Consider the following 23,931-nt stretch of genomic DNA (forward strand, 5'->3'; position numbering starts at 1 on the left):
TAGAGAGGAAGTAGGGGTGCAAAGTAATTTGGCAACTCTCAGCTATTTCAGCAACTATTCTCCAGAAAAGCTGTGACTCTTACTAGTTCATTGAATGAGTAAAAGCAGCAAAGAGTCCCGTGGCACCTTATAGACTAACAGACATATTGGAGCATGAGCTTTCGTGGGTGAATACCCATTTCTTCAGATGCATTAGATGCTTTAAATGAGTGTTTACTCAAATTCCAGTTGTGTGTGCGCAAAACTTGGCCTCCTGTGGGCAAAGTTAGGGGTATTTTCCCAAGTCCACATATGACTTTTACAATGTAAATTAAATGTCAAGCTGCAACATGAAGATGCAGCTAGTTACCTTTTTTGGTTTGAGTTGAACCATCTGTATATATAGCTTGATTTCAGTATAGTCGTTCCCTGTGAAACTCTCCCTGACACCAAGGACCAGATTGAACCTTGGCATAAGCAGACAAAACTCCCCCTCCTGTGAGAGGGTGTGCTCAGGCCAGAGTGAACTTAGTCCCATAGTTTTGCATTTGGTGATTGTGGTAGTGGAAAGGTTGGTAGGTTTCAGTAGGTTTGAACTTACAGGCAAGGTTGGATCTTAGTATGGTTTCAAACAATAATATGATATTTGCAGTGTTGTTTTAGCCATGTTGGTCCCAAGATACGAGAGAGATAAGGTGAATGAGGAAATATTCAGATCTCAGGAAGTGCTCTGTGTAACTCAAAAGCTTGTCTCTTCCACCAGTAGAAGTTGCTCCAATTAAAGGTACTGCTTCACCCACCTTGTCTCACTCAATGTGATATAAGCAGTTTAGTTTAAAAACTTGATGCATAAGGGAAATAACATTTTACTTGGTTAGAAGTATCTATCAAATAGTAGATTTTTTTTTATTTTTTTTTTTCAGAAAAGGCTCTGTTTTTTAACATGTTATTTATTCAAGAAAACATATGATGTCCTGTTGAAAATGGGCCAAATACATTCCCAGACACAGCTTTGTTGGCCAAATCTTTTGAAGAATTTCTTTATGGATTTTTTTGGCAGGAGAACTGATATTTAATGGGAAAATATAAGACATACCAGATGCAGTTTTTTGAATTGCCTTAAATGGCTAACAAATTATTGGAGACTGTCAGAAATGTCTCGTTTACAGCAATCCATGCTGAATTTTGGCTAAGGTCCCTTCTGCTATGCGCTCTTTTCATACCCATGAAATAAATGATTAAATTGTATTCAGCTGTGAAATTACACTTGTGATGTCACAATACTTTAGAAATATATTTCTGAGATGTGGACTGATTATAAAACAGTTTATTCACTCTACAATTGACTGTAGATATGTAATAGCCATTGAAACTGACCCTTATTAAACTTATGATGGAATACAGCTATTAAAGTGACCCTTAATGAGCTCATGATAGAATAAATGTTTTGACAAAAGTAGAATAATATATTTAGCAATAATATTTTCACTTTAAAATGTATTGGTAATGTTTGTACTGACTATGAGGAACAAGTTTTGAGATGGACAGTTGAACAATAGTGTAGTCTAAAGCAACACCATTAAGTTGAAATCTGTTCAATTTTTTTTTAAAAAAGGGAGGGGAGCTGTTAAAAGGTAATTTCAGATACTACACCTGCTCCTGAGTTTTTGTCAATTTTTTGGTTTTGTAATCACATTTTTCAATTTTTTAAAATGATTTTCTCTTCCTGTTCCTCTCTGAAAGACCTGCACAACATATCATGTCAGCTAACTCATATGGCCCCCAGAGCTGTCATCTTTTCTTAACATTTCTTTCTTTAAACTTTGGTCTTGTGGAATCCCACATATTAAGTTATTTTATATAAATTATGCTTCTTTATATCTTTAAAACCTTGATTTTAAAAGCAGTGTAATTTTTCTGTCCCCCCCCCCACACCCTTTTATGTCTAGCATTTGCAAAATATTGGAATTTGCAAGTGTGTGTTTGTATTTAAGCAGGCGTTCTCTGGCACTTTACACATCAGGATGGTTCTCTGATCTCATCACATCCTCAAAGTTTGTTAATGCTAATATGTGGGATTTCTCAGTATACCCTTATATTCAGAGTATAATTGATACTGATGTTCAATAATGAATCTGATTATTAGAGGAGGGTGTGTGTGTGTGTAATTGCGAAGAGAGATTAATCAATCTTTACTTTGTTTTGAATAAAAACACTAATCCTTATGCCTCTGGAGTAAGGCTTTTTTAAGCATTACACTGGTTATTGTCTTTCCGCTTTGTACTCAATAAAATTCAGTTTGTGACACAATTATTACAGTTGTACTTGGAGTCCTCAAACAGGATACATTAGAACATATCAGTTTCACAGCTAAGGTCTTTGATGTATATAGAAAGTCCTGCTGAGGGTGGCATGGGAGTTATTATTATTAATTGAGAAAACCCCACTGTGCCAACATGGTTGTGGGCTGAATTTTATAAAGGATTACAAGCCATGTGGAAATTAGAGTGAAGTGTTTTTTCCATGTATGTCAGATGATTTGTAACCAAAAAAGGTAGATAAAATTATGCCCCCCCCAGTATATATTTACTTATTGATAGTAATTCATAGGAATTTTACCTACATATTTTAGTGATTGGGGCTTGTAGATGTCCATATCTCAGCTGCTTAATACAGAAAATATTGGATTTAAATTTAAAAAGTTCACTTAAAATTTACAAGTATAATTTGAAATGCTCTGAAATATACAAACACATGAGCAAGGGGAACCTCCTGCAAGGGTAGATTAACCTGATGGACATTTCCTACAGGATTGAAGATGATAGCCACTCAACTCTGCAGAGGAAGGGAAGGAAAAGCTCCTGGTCTCTGTTAGTGTTACTTGAGAGTGAAATCCATTTTACTACAGAGGCTCTTCATAAAGCTCCTGTGCCCCAGTTAAGTCTTTATATGTGGTACATAGAGATTTGTACCTGCCCTTTGCATTAGTTTGAATGTAACCCTGAGAGAATACATCTTGCAAAATCCATACTTGGCAATCATTTTAACTCTAGTCAGAGGAGAAGACCTCTCCAGGGTCATTCATGTTGTGAGGGTGTTTGTCAAGGTGGTCAGCTTCAGTGTAATCTAGTCAATTGTCCATGTAGCTGAAGTGGCTAAGAGATTCTCTGCCACTGAGGTGAAACTGACCAATGAAACTTTGCGGAAAGGGCATTCCGGTATCCTGTGTGTTGGTGAGAAATGTAAACTAGTCAAAGATTGATCCAAGTGGTGCTTGATCTGCAAAGAGGCCATTTTCCTTTGGGATTTGCCATGATAATGAGAGGAGAAGAAATCACCAGAGTTTAGCATCTAACACTACCATTTAGCATCTAATACTACTCTGGAAATATCTTTTAGTTCCTAGTATCAGAGAGGTAGCCGTGTTAGTCTGGATCTGTAAAAGCAGCAAAGAGTCCTGTGGCACCTTATAGACTAACAGACGTTTTGGAGCATGAGCTTTTGTGGGTGAATACATGCATGCATCTGACGAAGTGGGTATTCATCCACGAAAGCTCATGCTCCATAATGTCTGTTAGTCTATAAGGTGCCACAGGACTCTTTGCTGCTTTTTTAGTTTCTAAGCAATTGTCAACTTCTTCTTATATCCCAAAACATTTTGAAAGTGAAGAAGTCATCTAGCAATTACTGTTCTGTTTCATTGTGCAAAAAATCTTTAATTTATCTAATATCAGCTCTTTTTGATTCCATATTTTAATACAAGTTTATGAGTAGGAAACTTGGCATGTTTTCTCACAACATTAATGTTGAATAAAATGGTTTTGTTCTGTGAATTTTCTTAGGGATTTATTTTTCTCTCATAATATTTTTGGAATTCATAAGCTATTTTTATCAGCTTCTGAATGGTGAAGGTGATGGAAGGTCAAACAAAGTCCAGGATACATTTCCATAGAGTGGTTAGGTGATTGTATGTGTATAAGAAAAGGCAAGCTGTTGAGTTATATGTAATACTAGATGCATAGAGAAATGGATGCCATTAAACTGTTTAGGAAGAATTATGATCATAGCAACAAAAGGACTAAATCTGATGCCTGTTTGGCCTGTATGAAATGAATCATTGTTCTTGATAACTTTAATACTGGACATATCAATCACAAAACCACACTGTAGACCATTCTGCCTATGATTTCCACTCAGCTGTGATCCAGCAGATCAGGGTATTGCATCACAACAACCAATTGGAACATGGAGCTGGCAAGTAGGAATTCAGGATAGCGGATAAAGGTCCATTTTTGAAACTTTTTTATTTAACTCCGTAAGTATTGATAGGTATATCATATGATTTGCAAATTAAATATATAACAGCTTTTCGCCCTCTCATTTGTCCCTCAGCTCCATGTGTCAAGGAAATTTCATGGTATCTGTGATGTTCCAGTCCAACCATTTTAAACTGAATTTTCATACTTCCAAAAAGCCATTTCAGTCTCTCCTTTAACTCCTTTTCATCATAAGGGTTATTGGCATAGTGGACCATGTAAGTGTGCTGGTTCTGGAGTGCATGCACATTTTTCAGCACCCTGTTCTGCGGCTTGGGACAGTGGCTGTTAGGTGCTGGCAGCCCAGGGTTGCTAAAGAGAAAAAGAAGAAAGACCCAGGGCCAGAGGAAGGACCCTGGTCGGGGGGCTTCTGTGCCAAGCAGATGGGACTGGCTGGTGGGAGGTACCTACAGAATGTAAAGATTGAAGCTTTCCTGATGAGAGGCTGTAGGTCCAGACAGTTGGATTTGGTTTTGGGGAAAGAATGCTGGCGTCCATGAAAGTTTGTTTTGCATTGAGGTGATATTGATCTGTGAAGTTACTTTAATGAACCAAACCCCGAGAAGGGATGGAACTTCTCATGAGAGTCTGGGTGCACTTAGAAGCTAAAAAGGCAGCACACACATGACCAGATGACATACACTGACCCTGTTACAGACCAGAACACACCATAAGAGTCATTGTAGTCTTGTGTCAAACTGGCAATCTGCAAAATTATACCTGGAAATTGGGATAAAGTAAAATGCAAATAAATGTTTCTATTTCCCAGTGTGAGAAAATGGCTCTAAAAGTGCTAACATTTCCAAGTCTGTTGGGATGTCAATACCCGTTTATGGCAAATTCAGGAGACCCAGTGGGGTAGGTTTGGGTATTGTTGTGACCAAAGTGGTTTCTAAGTTCATACTCTACACTATATAAGATTTCAGATAGGACTGAAATCCTACCTAGAATGTACTGAAGCAGCTCATGAACTGTTACATACGATCTTATTTTCCAGCTTTAGTTAATTTAACTGCAGCTGAACAATTTACCAAGCCTCATGCAGTGGATTTATATCCTGCTTTCTGTGCTTTGGCTCACCTTGCACTAAATGTGCTGGGTATTTTAGCTCATATTAAAATATTAAATACCTTATTAAGTGAACACTTTCCAAATACATCATCTTTATTTAAAAAAAAAGCTTATTTTAATAATATTGATGCGTTTTATTTGAAAACATGTATATATAACTTTGAAATGTATATTATCTTAAAATCTATTTTAGTTAATTTACAGTGAAATTACATATTAATTCTCTAGGTGAGATCAAACAAGAAATGTTAGAAGATGCACAAAACAAACTAATGAACCTTATAAACAGCACAGAAGGGAAAGTGGACAAGTAAGTGACTTTTCTTAATTGGTGTAATTATAAGTTCTTTGCTCTTCATCCTATACATCCCTTCTTAAAACTACACTAACAGAATAAGAATAGTAGTCATGGTGTAGATTTAGGTTTCTGCATAAAATCTTTCAAAAAATAGTGAATACTTGCATATTTTCCATTGTACAGTCATTTTAAAGCTTAGTTTTGAAAATTGAAATAAAAATGTTTGTCTAAACAGAATTAAAATGTCATCTAAACAAAATTAGCATTATTGATTATTCCTTATTTATAATTCTAGTTTGACTCTATTTTCTTGACTTTCTATCTGTAGTTCAATGCTAGTACATTGTAATCTGTCTAGGGCACAAAAAGTAAGCCTTCTCACATAGCTGGTATCATCTGGATATCAGACTCTCATTTGGTTCCGCCCACTTAGAATTGATATTAAAACTATAGCCACTCCACTGTTTCCTCCCTTAGGATTGATTCAAGACAGTACTTAGCTTCTTGCTTCTTGCTCCATCTCAGTGAAATATATCACTTCCTCAGCATGTGAATCATTGTTCCCACTGTCTCAGTAGATAATAAGGCCATTTGCAAACTTCTCCAAATTACAGCCCACAGTAGATGAAGTGTTTTCGGAGCTTAAAGGAATTTGGTGAGGTTGCCATTTATTTCTTGCATCATACATTTTGACTTTGGTTGATGATGATGATGATAAATTAGAAAAGTGTATGTGAAATCATTTCAAGAATAAGGATTAATATGTTAATATTTTGACAAAATGAGTTATGTAAAAGCTGAATTGATTAATTAGCTCTTTCTCTTCATTTTTGTAGGGTCTTGATGAGAAATCTCTTCATTGGGCATTTTCATACTCCAAAGAATAAGCGTCATGAGGTCTTAAGGTTAATGGGAAGTATTTTGGGGATCAACAAGGAAGAGCTGGATCAGGTAATACTGCATTAAAAACTAGACTTCCTCTTTCATTTAACATATATTTGTGATGTTAGTAAAACACAATGTTGTTTTCTGCTGCTACGTTAAATGCCATGGCCAAGCAATATTTATGGAAAATAAAAAATTTGGCCTTTCATCTGTGTTCATTCTTAAAGAGGAACATTCTGATTCTACTGGATCTTACAATGATTTTAATAGGATAATAGATGCAGGATGTCATCTTGTCTGATGGATGTTGCCGTAGAGGAAGGAAAGAGCTTCACTTGGTGGTTAGTACAGTAGCTGTAATATGACAGTCTCAGAATGTTTACTTCAGTTAGTCAAACTAGTTTAACTCATGTATACAGGCTTATTTAAACAATGGTTTTATGCATAACAGGATTTTAGACCAGTGGGATATTTCAGAGGGGTGGAGAACAGTTTTAAAGCTTTTGTCAGTAAATAAGGGTTCGCTGTTCGTCAAATAAGATAATCTGGAACAGTTCCCTTTGCCATTTGTGAGCAAATGTAAGGGAGCCAGCCCATAAGCTGATTTTATTGTTTGTTTGCTTTTTGTTGGTTGGTTTTGCTGTTTTTTTCTTTATTTCAGCATTTCTCTTTTTTTAATTCTCTCTAGTTAGTGTCTGAAGACCAGAAAGGTGTTACCAGATGGGTGACTAGTTGGCTTGGTGGAGGAGGAGCTGGATCAAAGAGTGTCCCGAGCACACCTATAAGACCAACTAATCAATCTGTTTTCAATAGTGTAAGGATTAATTATACAGTTCTCTACATCTGAATGCAAAAGCCATGACTCATATATAAATGCTAACATTTTTAGTTTTGGTATTTTGGTCTTGATTTAATGTTGGTTTTATTGATAATAGATCTTAAATTACTTGTGTTCTTAGTGCAACTACTTAGTTTTCCAACATTTTTTTTAAACCAGTAGTAAACAGGAGGTTAAAAGTCCTACTGGCCTGAGGTCCATGCTAAGTGCTGGGCTACTACCAAAATATTACAGCTCTTCTAGGGACTGATGATATCATTGTCCACCAGGGACCTTTATTGTGTGAACCTTCAGAACTAGAGGTTAAATGCATTATTTGAAAGCTGGGAGCCTTCAGCAGGCTGCAGGATATAAGACCATGAAATCATAATTTGATTACAATTTTGTTCTTCCCTTTCCCCAAAGGCCCCCCACCCTCCTTTCAATTTTAACTTGAAAGCTGGAATTCCTAGCTTTTCTGTGCTGTACATCATTGGTCTTAGATTCAGAAGTTCTTGAGAAAGCAGCCACTTTTCAAGTTTTATAAAGTGGTGATTCTGACACTGTAGTTAGTAGGCTGGAGCCTTTCTTGGTGATCAGAATGGAACATATTTGAGAATCAAGCAGGGAGCAATAAGAGGATTTGGAAGTTGTTTTTTGTTCACCGTGTCACAGAATAAAAATGTTGGAGAATTGATGTAAAGCGTAAATCTCTGACTGTAAGCTTATGGGAGGATATTGGCTACTAAAATGACACAAGCAATGAAGTGGAGTAATAAAGTAAGCCACCAGCCAGAGCTGTGATTTTTAAGGTGTAGATGTCAATTAATTTAATTTAGAAAATGTTTTTTCTCAGTGTGTTTGCTAATAATGTAAATTGTCTTAGTAGTTTCACAGGCATAAAGAGGAAGATTAATAATTTTGTATCTGCAGTGCTTATTCTCCTAGCAAAGTCTGAGTACTGTGATTTGGCTGACATCATAAGCAGTATCATATCCATGGCATAGTGTGTCAGATAAACAAAGTGGAGAAAGTAATGGCCTTTTTAAAAAAAAATTGACATTTTCTCCTCCTTATTAAGCTGTTGTAACTTGGGTGACAATGTTCCTGTGTCCATGTTATACTGCTTATGAAGTCAATAGCAGCATGGGATTCAAGAAACAATCAGACTTTGATGGTGGAGGTACAAATGTTATCTTTGGAAATTATTAAAGTTTTAATTATATTTTTGCTGTGTCACTGAAGGTTAACTGATATTTTTTTTAAATAAATTCCTTGATTACCGCATGTTAAAGTCTGATTTCTTGTGACCTTAGAGCTAGAAAAATTCGTGCAGCGCAGTACAGATCTTTTCAGGACCAGTCTTTCTTTCTAAATTCTGGCCAGAAGCAATTACCAGTTAAAGAAAATGATTGAAAATGTTCTAATTAGTGGGCATGTTCTTTCTAGTCTTTTTCAGAACTGTTTGTGAAGTTCCTTGAAACAGAATCACGTCCAAACCTTCCCCTACCCACGCTCTCTGTTCATGACATGAAACCTTTAGGAGCAGCAGGAATTTGTAATCCTAGTAGTACCAGATCCAGCAGTCATACAGGTAACACTATATCTTGGTGGAAAATTTGAAATTCTGGATTAAACCTAAAGGGAGAGCAAAACTGTGTGTATGTGTGTGTCCATCCATCCTTTCGTTCTGATGGGATTTTCTAAAGGGCATACGGGAGTTAAGCTCCTAGCTCCCTTAGACCACTTTGATATTCTATTTCCTCCTTCCCCCATCCCCAAAGAAGTCCCCTTAATCTCTGAGTGAATATATTGCTTTTGATGGTGAGAGCCAGCACTAGAGCCAGACAGATGGTGGTTAATCTTCCCTGCATGTGGTTAGGTCTGTGCTCTCTAGTCCTGATCTGCAGCATCCCTGCTGTTTAGCCTGGATCTCATAGAGCTGACAATGCCAAGCTTGTGATGGTTTGTCATGTGTAACACCAGTTCACTTCCTAAGTATTAGGCTAAAACTAGCAGATTGTTTAAAAATGTGAGCTAATTGGAGATTGATTTTTGATCTGAGAAAGGATCTCTAATTTGTTCTCCATGTTGGTAAAGTCAGAATACTTTAACAGTTATACCTGTACTTGAAATACTTCCTAGCAGGTATGTACAAAAATATCAATTGGCTTTCCTTTAGATTCTAATCCTGTAAGACACTGAGCACATGCTGCTGAGTAATATATGTTTAGGATGCTCAGCACCTTGTAGGATCAAGTCCTTAATTTAATTAATCAGAGTTCTGCATATGGAATGATTTTTTTTTAATATGCTTTTTAGGACTTCATCTTTAGATACCAACTGTTGCTGATCATAGAGCTTTTTAAAATAAAATTTCAAAAATTGTAAGCTGCAATATTAAGTTTTAAATAACTTCTTCAAGCCACAAGTAAATTGGAGAAACATAAAGAGAGAATTTCCAATTTACCATATCAGCTTATCTCTGAAAGTATTATTTTCAATAAACTTAAATTAGGTTTCATATTTCTTTGTACTCTTGTATCAGAGGGGTAGCCGTGTTAGTCTGGATCTGTAAAAGCAGCAAAGAATCCTGTGGCACCTTATAGACTAACAGACATTTTGGAGCATGAGCTTTCGTGGGTGAATACCCACTTCCTCAGATGCATCTGAGGAAGTGGGTATTCACCCACGAAAGCTCATGCTCCAAAATGTCTGTTAGTCTATAAGGTGCCACAGGATTCTTTGCTGCTTTGTACTCTTGTCATTTATAATAATAATAGGCAGGGTACCCTATTTTATTTGGCAAAAGCCCATTTTCCTAGTCTGGAAAAACTAAGTTCTGAGGTCCTTTATTCATTCAGGAACCATATTGTTCCCTTATAAAACCAGACACCTATCCTATATCCCTTAATTGTTTTGGTATCTAAGTTTTCAGTTGCTAGAGATATACCATATGGAAGAAGCATAAGATAAGGATGTAAATCCCATGCCAATGCAAAAGGACTTGAGTAGCCTTGCTATATGTATAGGAGTTTGAGCCAGTTGTGTGATAAAAGATCTTTTTTTTTTAAAAAATGTATTGAATTATTATGGAGTGGCAGTAGCAACTTAGTTTCCACTATAAACCTGATTTTTTTTTTGTCTGCTTCCCCCTCTGATATCTGCACACAAAGGAAAAACATAGGTTATATCTAAGACCCTACCAAATTCACAGTCCATTTTGGTCAATTTCACTCACAGGATTTTAAAAATCATAAATGTCATGGTTTCAGCTATTTAAATCTGAAATGTCAGTGTTGTAACCCTGGGGATCATGGGTGGGGGTCACAAGGCTATTTATTGTAGGGGAGCTCACGGTATTGCCACCCTTACTTCTGCACTACTAGTGGTGGCACTGCCTTCAGAGCTGGGCAGCCGGAGAGCAACAACTGCTGGCCAGGCACCCAGCTCTAAAGGCAGCGCCACCACCTGCAGCAGCACAGAAGTAAGGGTGGCATGGTATAGTATGCTATTGTAGGAGGTGTCACAGTATTGCCACCCTCACTTCTGTACTGCTACTGGCGGGGGCGCAGAAGAAAGGGTGGCAATTCCATACCATACCGCCCTCACTTCCATGCTGGTGATGGTGCTGCTTTCAGAGCTGGGACTGCCAGTCAGCAGCCACAGAGCTTCCTGCAGCTGGGAGGTTCCTAGAGGTGGATCTGACCCAGTCCCAGGAATGGCCCCTACCGGGGAAGAGGAAGTCCCATCCCTCCCCAGCCTGGCCAGGACTAGCAACTGGAGCATGGTGCACTGTAGGAGCCCCCAGCCCTGCCCCTCCCCTACATTAGGCAGATTTCACAGGGGAGATCAGATTTCACAGTCATGATGCATTTTTCATGGCCATGAATTTGGTAGGGCCCTAGTTTTATCTGGGACTGAGAGAATTTTTATATTGAATTTGAAATAACTTGGACAAAAGCTAGTATGGGCAAGAGTTTTGTCTAAAAGGGACAGATTTTGAGAAGTTGATACATGGGCAATCAAAGTTAGTATAATTTTACCAGTGGGATGTAATAATAAAGTAGATAAGTAGAGAGGATGCAGAGTTGTGAAAGGCCTTGAAGTGTAGGGCAAGAAGACTGAATTTGATGCAACGGAGAAGGAGGAGCCAATTGAAGGATAATCTGCTTTCTACACAAATGCGTTGAAATGCGTTGAAAACTGGATTGTAAATGTTTTCTAATGTGTGTGTGTTTTTGTTTGTTTGTTTGTTCTTTGTGTTTTTTTAAAATCTCAGAAACTACAGGTTCAGGAACCAGTAGAAGACCAGATGCGAATCCATTCTTGGCACCCCGGTCTGCAGCAGTGCCCCTAATCACCCCCACTTCTCTTGGAGCTGGTGGATCAGGGCATCTGCTTATGAAACCTATTTCTGATGCATTGCCTACTTTTACACCACTGCCAGTGTTGCCTGATGCCAGTGCTGGTGCTTTACTAAAAGACCTCTTGAAACAATAGATGATTCTGAATCAATATTGATGATGATCGCACTTTAAGGAAAATGAGAACTCTATATTTTATATAATTGATCACAGAGGCCTTTTGTAAAAAGCTGTGTACTTGTTTGCAGATGTACTTGGTTTTTCTTTATATTTAATTATGAACTAAACCGTGCTTTGGAAATTGTAGGAGTCACAGGAATAACTGCCTTCTTTGTTCATATTGGTTCTGAGGTAGGTTTTAAACTGGAGAAAATTTATTCTATCTCAGTTGTAGAATTGCAAAACAAACTGTAGGACTCATAAACACTACCTGTATTCTGAGTTGTTTCAGGAGTGCAACAACAATATTAACTCTTTGGTATTGGGGTCAGTTTGTCAAAGAGCACAATCTGTTATTGACAATGGGCATGTGAGGAAGTACCACTGCAAATTAATTAATATTTCTAACCAAAATTAATATAGAATAATATTTGGGATGCCCATTCATGACACAAATTCCAAAGGAGGAGGTAGGGAAGCATGTAGGAGCTTAATTATTGGAGACGACAAAAATACTTGCAGTTACCCAACTATATTTTCATAAAAACACATATCCCTCTTAATAAGCGGATAAGTTGCATCCCAAATTTTGGGCCACTTTGAGGCACATCAATCCTTTTTGTACCAGGAGCTATATTTTTCCCAGTCTAATAGCTGCTTATGGTAATCCAAAACCACAGGCACCAAGGTGTTAATTCTGGAAACAAAGGAGTTGGAGAATATCTTGGATTTTTTTTTCCTAAAAACTTCCATGTGGTGAATAGCTATCAATGGAGAATTTAACAGATCCATGGGAATTTTAATATATATAAACATGCTGCAGTACTGTAATGGTTTAAGATGTATATTTAAAAGACTTTTATCGTGCAGGATTTGATTTGAAACAGGTTTAAAGTTTGAACATATGTATAGAATTTAGGTAGATGTTTACTTATCCCAGATTTGTAAATAGGTCTATGTAAAGACCAGAAACAAAGCCAATTGTGTAAATTTAGCTGTGATGACTTGTACACTTTATACTACATGTTGCAGGTAAAGTATTGAATTGCATACTGAAAGTTAAAACTAACCTTCTTAGAAAAACAGTTAAAATCTGCAACAAAACTTCTTCGTTTAAAAATGTCTAGTTTCTAATTCTGTTTATGCCATTCCTTGTTTAGTCGGTGTTAAAGGTGATTATTGTGCAAGTTCTATATTAGAACTGTCAGCCTTTAATCCTCTCCATTTTCATTACGTACCCTTAGTTTAAAGTGTTGCGAGAGTTATGTTTAAATAAAATTAATCACAGAATCTTGTATCGAATCTGTCAAAATAATGAATGCAACAAAACTTTTCTTTATTTTTATATATAGATAAAATGGTAACATCCCTTCATTTCCTTTAAACTGTTCTTTAGAAAAGTTTCTCAATTTGTAACTCCAGTCTTCATGAAGAATTCAACTTCAGAATCATTTTCATATGATAATGACATTCCCCAATGTAGCAGAGTTTTATGGATTTGAAATGGAAGGTTAAGGCAAATTTAGAAGCAGATCAATCACTGAATTTTTGTTTCAGATCACTAGTATCTGTTATAAAATCTCTATTATGGATAAATTAATGAATGGATTCAAGTCCTTTGAAATTTGATTTCTGCAAGGTCAGTAGGCATATTTGATGTATGAAAGCAAGTATTATGTTGTATAAGAACTAAATTTTAAATTCCTATTAAATTTTTGGATACCTTTGTTGAGAATATTCAGGTAGGTTACTTAAAATGTGTATTGTCATTGGAAAACCATCATGGAATGGTTATTTTTTGTCCAAAAGACTCTAAAGAAAGTTTAAACCATGGGTATATCTGTGCAATCTCTTATATACATGTAATTATATTTATTTCAGGGTGAGCCATCACTTTGAATAAAATCCTTTTGATGAGCTGATATATACAGATATGTTTGCCTTTTAAAAATAATGTATTTTACAGATTATTAATACAGGTGGACACGTGCTGGCAGCTGTCTCCTGAATTTAGTGGTTGACAGCCACATTTTGGCTGATTACTGTTTTTCACAAAAAAGTCATCTTGATTTTTAAAAATTTTATAGAACTTAAAATGCACAGAAGTGAAACAAGTTAGCTTCATAGCTAACGGAAATAATACATATTGGGACCATTGACTTAATTGGACTTTAGATCAGGTCTGTTATGCAGTAGCTTGGTAACTGCCAACTATATCTTCCCATCCTCTGGAAAACTTTGGCAGGGGGCAAAAATAGTCAGGAAATGTCAGAGACCCTAATTCATGTTTCTCTTGGAGAAAGAAAAATGTATCAAATTCTAAGAAGCCCCTGGAATTGCAGAGATTGCTTCTGTAGGCTTGGGACTGTCTGTTTAGAGAGACTGTGTTTTCCTCACTGCATTCCTCCTTGGGAAATAATACTATTCAGTCCATTATTTAGCCACTAGAGAGTAAAGAAAGGTTTGAGCTGACTTAATCACACTTCCTGCTGCTATTGTAAGTAATGCCCAAGACTGCTGTTTCTGAAAGATTAGTGAAAATATCTTCTGATCTTTTCTCTTTATTGACTTTTTGCATTTAATGATTCTTTGTACATAGTCTGTTTCCCATATTTACAGTCAATTAGTTAATCAGGTTTTCCTGTTGTTTGTGTGGGTCTTTCCCACAGTAGTGGCAGGGGAGAAACATTTTACACAGCAAAAAGGTGAGTATAAAATCAAAAATCCTCTGTGAGGCTTAGAAGCAGGTGCAGTCCTTGAAACTTCTTTTCACTTTTTCTTAATGGACTAAATTTTACATTTTTAATTTGACTGTGTCCCCCAAACCTCCTTTCCCACAGGAAGAGCTGCATAGTGAGTGCAGCAACCTAGGTGGACACAATTAAGTCAAATGGCAACTCATAATCTGCATCTCATTTACCTTCTTGATAATTTATGCACTTGACAATGATTTTTCACTAATAATTTGTAACAAGGCAGGCTACTTGAAAGAAGAATTTATAAAGCAATAGTTGACTGATACAGTTGCATTATTAGTACAAAACAAAATGTAATTTAACTCATATATGTTTCTTTCACATTATAAGTAGGTTTGGAAGAAGGATGAGTTTATCAGTAAATGTTGGTAAATGTTTATTTCACTGTTTACACACAAACCCGATGAAAATAAAATGTCTGGTCAATGATAATTGAAATTTACAGATAGGCAAAGTAAGAAAAACACTGCTTGAGAACTTATTGGACTCAAAACCCAATGATTTAGACTTCTGAATTAGACTGATTACAAATGGACTAGCAGTTGATTAGTAAAAATAAGTATATGCTGATATAAGAATATTTAATTTATATATTTTCACATATGTTGACAAGTTATAACTCTTTGAATCTCAGCATCTACAGTCATTAAATAATTCTGACTCCCCCCATCCCCCTAATTTCCCACAACTGAAATTTGAAAGTGTTTAAAAGTGGGGAAAATGCTTTAACCCATAATTTCGTGCAACTGAGAAAATTTAAGTCAGTACAAATCAAAAATAGTGCTTAAAAAGAAACATCAATATTATGCACTGAAATTATTTAAAAAAAATTGAATCCTGCCATGTCTAGTTATAAGCTTCTTGGAAGTTTTGTAGTTAAGTTCTGACACTGTTGTGACCAGTTTTCGAGGTAGCTCAGTTGCTACTTTACCACTGTCTTAAAGTTCAAGACTTATATCTTCAGTCAGTTGCAATAAATCATGTAATATGTTTAATACACATTCGTTTAATTGTGTGTTGTGGCTTTCTAGGAATCTTGACAGTCCCAGATTGAGAAGATTTAGCTGTAACAAAATGTCATTAAACTTTTATTTAAGAAAAAATGCGAATTTTTAATTTACTGTGGAGAAAAAAACTTTGCTGTGGAAACATAAATGACAGCTTAAAGAATCAATTGCACAAATTCATGCAGGGCCTAAATTTGGAAGGACAAGAAGTATTTATCAAAAGAATTTTGAAAGCTGAGCTCAACTTATGTTTATCAGAATGTAACTCTCTTGGTTTTATTTGTATGTTCAAAGTCTTCCTTTCATCAAAGTGCACTTTTTGGAAATGCCTAAATATCAAATGCAAATTGAGAAATTTAATTCTGCACATATAAATGTCTTTAAACATTTTAAAAAATTCTGGTATATTTTGATATGTCTTTACAGCATGAGATTTCTTATTTTGCCACACCTGATAGTTACTAAAATCCTTATTAGCTGTTAGATAAGTGAGTATCTCTAAGGTGAAAATCTACAGATTGTGGCATTTGTTTTGTGCTGCATTATGCTGTATAAATGTGTATACTTTTCCTTTTTTGCAGCAGCAGCAGCAGCAACATTGCAAAGCTTTATAGCTAACAACAAAAATGATATATATATAAGTTGGCAATGTATGATGCACAATGAAAAAAATTCGCAAAACAGCTGCTGGCCTTTTTTAAAAAAAAATAACTTGCACACGTTGCTTACAGCAACACAAATGTCATATGTTGGGTGAACTGTTACATGCAATTGCCACAAACTTACACTTCAGTGCAGGGTTGGGTTTTTTGGGTTTTTTTTTTTTGTTTTTTTTGTTTTTTTTGCAGTTAAGATTTAGAAACCTTAAATGTGTAGTATCAGTGGAATACTTTTTGTATCAAATAATTTAGTGCCCCAGAAAACTGATATATTAATAATAGCTAGGGATAAAAGAGGAAGTAAGATCAGAGAAAATATGGCTCTTCTGTGCTGGCTGTATTAGTTGATCTTTTAGAATGGTAATTTGACCAAATTACTAACACTTGCCGATTTGATCAAACAAAAGAGAAGTAAAAGCAATTGATCAAAGAAATGAATGTGCGTGCTGAAATAAAGGTAAATATCAATTAGACATAAATACAAGAGGACATTTATCATCCAGTAAGTGCCCACATTGAGTGACTGGTTATTGTTCTGTGCTTCCTTAATTGGCGCATGTAACATAGACTCTTAATTTTTATTTTTTTAAGGATTTACATCTGTTTGTATCAGCTCTGAGCTCACTCTTTTAATGAATTTCTTCACAGCCAGTGTAAGATTCTTATTGAATGGCTTCTCACAGTCTTGATGGGATTTAATGGCATTTTACCCATGTTTTACTGGCTTTGAGAGGTGGCCCTCTCTTGGTCTTCGGTGGACAACCCATTAATATTATTGTGAATTTCACAGTAACACTTATGTTTCCTCAGTTTTCAGACCTCTGTAAACAAGCAAAATGAATACTTTGTGGACATCCCTCTCTGCCAGCAGACATTTTGATTTGACTTTTATACCTTTTTTTCCCCCCTACTTGTGCCTATAGAGAGCTGTGCCACAAAGTTATCTGCTTGATGGTATTTTATTTCCTCTAGGAAAAAACAGTGAATCCACTGATATTTTAAGCTAACACTCAAATGGAGTGTTTACATAATGGGTAAAAATTAGGCCTATTTTTTTAAAAAAGGGAGATTCTCTTAGACATACATCCTTTGACTCCAACTTGCTGCTTTATGTGCCTATAACAATTGTGTAAACAAAGGGTTAGTACTGTGACTGCATAATTTCCTTGGCCATCTCCTTCTTTTTCTGACAAGATGCTATCTACTATTTTCCCCCAATCCTGTCTTTCTCCTACCGCAGTTCTACCTTTTCCCATCTGGCTTTGAAAATACACCCTTCACAGTGCTCCCTGCATCAGTAGAAGATGAGGACATATCTTGCTGCCACAGTCAGCATGACTTTCCTGGTTGCAGATGCAGAAGATATAGATCCTGCCAAAGCAACCACCATAATCATAGAGACTGAAGAGATCCTCTTGGTGCCTTCATGCAACTGGGATATGTGGAGTGGTGAAAGGATAGTAATTGGGTTTTCTTGTGGCCAAGGAAGAAAAGATTCATCCTTACCAGAGGATGGTAGTGAAGAAAAGCCATCTTGTACATCACTAATCCTAACTGACATGAAGTCACAAGTGCTTCTCTGCGGGCACATATTGGGACTAAAAAAGTTTTGGCAATATTAAGTGTCAGCAGCAGTCCTTTCAGTGAACTATCAAGTCCCTTGTGGTATAAAAATATATTTAATCAGTGGCATGGTCCCTGAAGGTCTGTCTTCATGAATTCAGGAAAAATAAATTGATCTGTGTGTCTCATTTTCATCAACCCTCAAATCCAGCTATAGGCTATTTATATATATGAGCCAACTTGGCACTTATCACCTTCCTAGATTTAAAACTATATTCATGTTAGCTGATAATAAACATAATATATTCAACCTTATAGCCACCATATCTGCAGCTTGGGGAAAAAACCCTGATTGATACATTAGGTGAGCAAAGTGGAGGGTGGAATCATGTGACTAAGAGAACCAGGCAGAGGAAAAGATGGGCCAGTGAAGGAGAAATAGAACTCAGGAACAGGTTTGCAGAGTTGGAAAATAAAGAAGGGGCACAGCAGGTGGCCGCTGAAGGAGAGAGGGCAAGGAAAAAAAGATCTGCTAGTCCTACAGGAAGAGGGGAGGAGTCAGTGGAGGCAACACCAAATATAAGCCCCAGGAGGATTGCAAGGGTGAATAGGAATCAAGAGGACTTGCAGCCAGTGGGTGCAGGGGATAGACCGGAGAATCACACTGTCACCAGGAAAAGACAGGACTTTGTGACTGGGGACTCCTTACTGAGAAGAATAGACAGGCCTGTAACTAGAGCTGATCCAGAGAACAGAAGGGTGTGCTGTCTGCCGGGTGCTAAGATACGGGATGTGGACCTGAGGCTGGAAAGGATCCATTGATTGTCCTTCATGTGGGAACTAATGATACAGCTAGATTCTCGCTGGAACGTATCAAGGGAGACTATGCCAGACTGGGGAAGACGCTTAAGGAAATCAAGGCTCAGGTGATCTTCAGTGGGATTCTGCCAGTTCCTAGAGAAGTGCAACAAAGGTGTGACAAGATTGTGGTGATCAACAGATGGCTCAGGCAGTGGTGCTATAAGGAGGGCTTTGGGATGTACGGCCACTGGGAAGCATTTATGGACAGAAGACTGTTCTCTTGGGATGGACCTCACCTAAGTAAAGAGGGAAATAGACTTCTAGGATGGAGGCTCACCCAACTGGTTAAAAGAGCTTTAAACAAGGAATTTGGGGGAGATGGTTGGGAGATGTCCAGGTGATCTCCATGCCAGAATTTAACCTTGAGAGGGAAGAAAACAAAGTAAGAGGGGATACAGCCGTGGACAGAAGAATTGACATAACGAGGAAGGGTAGTGTGGATACCAGTCTAACAGGTGATGCTGGTGGTAGAATGTCTGTGCCTAACCAGGTAAAGAATGTCAGTGAAGCCAAACGGCAAAAATTAAGATGTCTGTACACTAATGCGAGGAGCCTAGGTAACAAAATGGAGGAACTAGAGCTACTGGTGCAGGAAGTGAAACCGGATATTATAGGGATAACAGAAACATGATGGAATAGTAGTCATGACTGGAGTACAGGTATTGAAGGCTATGTGCTCTTTAGGAAAGACAGAAATAAAGGCAAAAGTGGTGGAGTAGCATTGTATATCAATGATGAGGTTAACTGTAAAGAAATAAGAAGTGATGGAATGGATAAGACAGTCTGTCTGGGCAAAAATCACACTGGGAAAGAAAGCTACTAGAGCCTCCCCTGAGATAGTGCTTAGGGTGTGCTACAGACCGCCAGGATCTGATTTGGATATGGATAGAGACCACTTTAATGTTTTTAATGAAGTAAACACTAATGGGAATTGTGTGATCATGGGAGACTTTAACTTCCCAGATATAGACTGGAGGACAAGTGCTAGTAAGAATAATAGGGCTCAGATTTTTCTGGATGTGATAGCTGACGGATTACTTCACCAAGTAGTTGAAGAACCAACAAGAGGGGATGCCATTTTAGATTTGGTTTTGGTGAGTAGTGAGGACCTCATAGAAGAAATGGTTGTTGGGGACAACCTTGGTTCGAGTGATCATGAGCTAATTCAGTTCAAACTGGATGGAAGGATAAACAAAAATAGATCTGGGACTAGGGTTTTTGACTTCTCAAGGGCTAACTTTAAAGAATTAAGGAAATTAGGGAAGTGGATTGGACTGAAGAACTTGTGGATCTAAATGCAGAGGAGGCCTGGAATTACTTTAAGTCAAAGCTGCAGAAACTATCAGAAGCCTGCATCCCAAGAAAGGGGGGAAAACCCATAGGCAGGAGTTGTAGACCAAGCTGGATGAGCAAGCATCTCAGAGAGGTGATTAAGAAAAAGCAGAAAGCCTACAAGGAGTGGAAGACGGGCAGAATCAGCAAGGAAAGCTACCTTAGTGAGGTCAGAACATGTCGGGATAAAGTGAGAAAGGCTAAAAGCCATGTAGAGTTGGACCTTGCAAAGTGAATTAAGACCAATAGTAAAAGGTTCTATAGCCATATAAATAAGAAGAAAACAAAGAAAGAACAAGTGGGACTGCTAAACACTGAGGATGGAATGGAGGTTAAGGATAATCTAGGCATGGCCCAATATCTAAATAAATACTTTGCTTCAGTCTTTAATAAAACTAATGAGGAGCTTAGGGATAATGGAAGGATGACAAATGGGAATGAGGCTATGGAGGTAGATATTACCACATCTGAGGTAGAAGCCAAACTTGAACATCTTAACGGGACAAAATCGGAGGGCCCAGATAATCTTCATCCAAGAATATTAAAGGAACTGGCACATGAAATTGCAAGCCCATTAGCAAGAATTTTTAATGAATCGGTAAACTCGGGTTGTACTGTACGACTGGAGAATTGCTAACATAGTTCCTATCTTTAAGAAAGGGAAAAAAAGTGATCCGAGTAACTATAGGCCTGTTAGTTTGACATCTGTAGTATGTAAGGTCTTTGAAAAAATTTTGAAGGAGAAAGTCGTTAAGGACATTGAGGTCAATGGTAATTGGGACAAATTACAACATGGTTTTACAAAAGGTAGATCATGCCAAACCAACCTGATCTCCTCCTTTGAGAAGGTGACAGATTATTTAGACAAAGGAAATGCAGTAGATCTAATTTACTTCGATTTCAGTAAGGTATTTGACACCGTTCCACATGGGGAATTATTAGTTAAATTGGAAAAGATGGGGATCAATATGAAAATTGAAAGGTGGATAAGGAACTGGTTAAAGGGGAGACTACAACGGGTCGTACTGAAGGGTGAACTGTCAGGCTGGAAGGAGGTTACTAGTGGAGTTCCTCAAGGATCAGTTTTGGGACCAATCTTATTTAACCTTTTTATTACTGACCTTGGCACAAAAAGCGGGAATGTGCTAATAAAGTTTGCGGATGACACAAAGCTAGGAGGTATTGCTAACACAGAGAAGGACCGGGATATCATACAGGAAGATCTGGATGACCTTGTAAACTGGAGTAATAGGATGAAATTTAATAGTGAAAAGTGCAAGGTCATGCATTTAGGGATTAATAACAAGAATTTTAGTTATAAATTGGGGACACATCAGTTGGAAACAACAGAGGAGGAGAAGGACCTTGGAGTATTGGTTGATCACAGGATGACTATGAGCCGCCAATGTGATATGGCCGTTAAAAAAGCTAATGCGGTTTTAGGATGCATCAGGCGAGGTATTTCCAGCAAAGATAAGGAGGTGTTAGTACCGTTATATAAGGCACTAGTGAGACCTCATCTGGAATACTGTGTGCAGTTCTGGTCTCTCCTGTTTAAGAAGGATGAATTCACATTGGAACAGGTTCAGAGACAGGCTACTAGGATGATCCGAGGAATGGAAAACCTGTCTTATGAAAGGAGACTCAAAGAGCTTGGCTTGTCTAGGCTAATCAAAAGAAGGTTGGGGGGGTGGGAATATGCTTGCTCTTTATAAATATATCAGAGGGATTAATATTAGGGAGGGAGAGGAATTATTTAAGCTTAGTACCAATGTAGACACAAGAACAAATGGGTATAAACTGGACACTAGGAAGTTTAGACTTGAAATTAGACAAAGGTTTCTAACCATTAGAGGAGTGAAGTTCTGGAACAGCCTTCCAAGGGGAGTAGTGGGGGCAAAAGACATATCTGGCTTTAAGACTAAGCTTGATAAGTTTATGGAAAGGATGGTATGATGGGATAGCTTAATTTTGGCAATTGATCTTTGATTATCAGCAGGTAAGTATGCCCAGTGGTCTGTGATGGGATGTTAGATGGGATGGGATCTGAGTTACTACAGAGAATTCTTTCCTGAGTGCTGGCTGGTGAGTCTTGCCCACATGCTCAGGGTTTAGCTGATCGCCATATTTGAGGTCAGGAAGGAATTTTCCTCCGGGGAAGATTGGCAGAGGCCCTGGAGGTTTTTCGCCTTCCTCTGCAGCGTGGGGCACGGGTCACTTGCTGGTGGATTCTCTGCAGCTTGAGGTCTTCAAACCACAATTTGAAGACTTCATTAACTCAGACATGGGTTAGGGGTTTTTATAGAAATGGATGGGTAGGATTCTGTGGCCTGCTTTGTGCGGGAGGTCAGACTAGATGATCATATTGGTCCCTTCTGACCCTAAAGTCTATGAGTCTATACTTGGGAAAACGCCTTTATAAACTGATGAATCCTACCTCCTGTTCTCAAATTGCAAAAGTTGGGCTGACAGACTACAACAAGGAACAAATTCCACAGCTAGAGATCTGTCTTTTAAGACTGCTCAGCTACAGGCCTTCAGAGAAGAACGCTGGGAATTGAAGACCGAAGTACCCCCAGCTAACTTCTGCAGTTGCAACAGGCAACTTCTAAACTAAGTCCCCACATCATGTAGCACCATCAAGAAGTTCTTAGTAGTCTTAAAGGATAGCCCAAAGTAAAGCACATTGCCATAGTCTAATCTGGAAGTGATAGAGGCTTGAGAGAGAGAGAAGACATCAGATGAAGAAATGAACTCCAGGCCGCAACTTTCATCTAAGATCCTAGGAACAGTGATGGATCCAACAGGACATCAAGACTTCCATCAGTTGACAAAAGGAAGACAAAACCTCTGCCACCTACTCTCACAACCAGCCAACATCCTCTCATCTTTTGTGGATTGTGCCCCAGACAGTTTGTTCTCATCCAAGTCTCAATCTCCTGCCAGGTATTAGGAAAGCAAAAAGACTACAGAGTATATAGATCATGTAGAACAGAGTGTGATCTACATAAAGATTTCACTACAACCCTAAATATCTCAAAATCTCCTTTAGTGACCTCAAATACACATTGAACAGGAAGGGTCCCAAGAAGAAACAGTGTGACCCTGCACAAGAGAGCCCTCACACATTTATTTCTAATGTCCTTTTTCTACTGAACAGTTGCTCTGAAGAAATCCAACCTGCAATTGGAACTTAAACCCCTGCTTTGAAGAAATGATTGCATTTTTCTTTGCGTTTTCTTAGATCCTATTTTTATGGCATTGGTGAAAGTTACAAGCAAGGTGCGGTATAACACAACAGAACAGACAGTGAATGTTTTGGAGTACTAATAGTTACAGAGAAACATGTTAAGGAGTCCAAGTCACAAATTGGCAAGGATGTGACTTAGCGAGGTTGAGAATGTTGATCAACAACAATCAGAGCCAGCTATTCTGTATGTGGAGGGGGCAGGGGTGTTGAAACTGCATGGTTCTCTAAAAGGACGCTTATCTTTTCTGGCCTATGTGATTCTTGAGTCTGCTAAACTAATCTAGCAATACTAAAGAAAAGTATTTATTTGGGGAGAATTCATGTGCTTTCTACAAATGAAAAAAAAAAGCACTTTAATATATACACATTTAAAAATACATCTTATCACATCATGTACACTCTTTTTTTCTTTCCAGCTAATGATTTCAGATCTGACTTGAAAATATCACAGAAGATGGGTAGCTTCCTTAAAAAAAAAACTCCTTTGCCAGTTATTACAAGACCAAAAAGTCATGTTTTTAGGATATGCATCACTGTTTAAGAGTGGTTAGAAAAGACAGATGTATCTGTAATATAATACAATGCATACAACCTGTGAGTAGTCTTTCCAT

General features: G+C 37.6%; 1 protein-coding gene across 1 annotated transcript in view; it reads left to right on the forward strand.

Moving 5' to 3' along the window:
- Window positions 1–13,187, forward strand: part of TRIP11 (thyroid hormone receptor interactor 11) — an 83,630-nt gene extending 70,443 nt beyond the window's left edge. The window contains exons 17-21 of the mRNA XM_030558905.1: window positions 5,595–5,676; window positions 6,501–6,615; window positions 7,238–7,363; window positions 8,816–8,960; window positions 11,649–13,187. Coding sequence (XP_030414765.1) covers window positions 5,595–5,676; window positions 6,501–6,615; window positions 7,238–7,363; window positions 8,816–8,960; window positions 11,649–11,869 — 689 coding nt within the window. The 3' untranslated portion in view covers window positions 11,870–13,187. The remainder of the gene's footprint in view (window positions 1–5,594; window positions 5,677–6,500; window positions 6,616–7,237; window positions 7,364–8,815; window positions 8,961–11,648) is intronic.
- The last annotated feature ends 10,744 nt before the right edge of the window (window positions 13,188–23,931 follow it).

The sequence above is a fragment of the Gopherus evgoodei genome, chromosome 4 (assembly GCF_007399415.2).
Source record: "Gopherus evgoodei ecotype Sinaloan lineage chromosome 4, rGopEvg1_v1.p, whole genome shotgun sequence".
In the NCBI taxonomy this organism is placed as follows: Eukaryota; Metazoa; Chordata; order Testudines; family Testudinidae; genus Gopherus; species Gopherus evgoodei.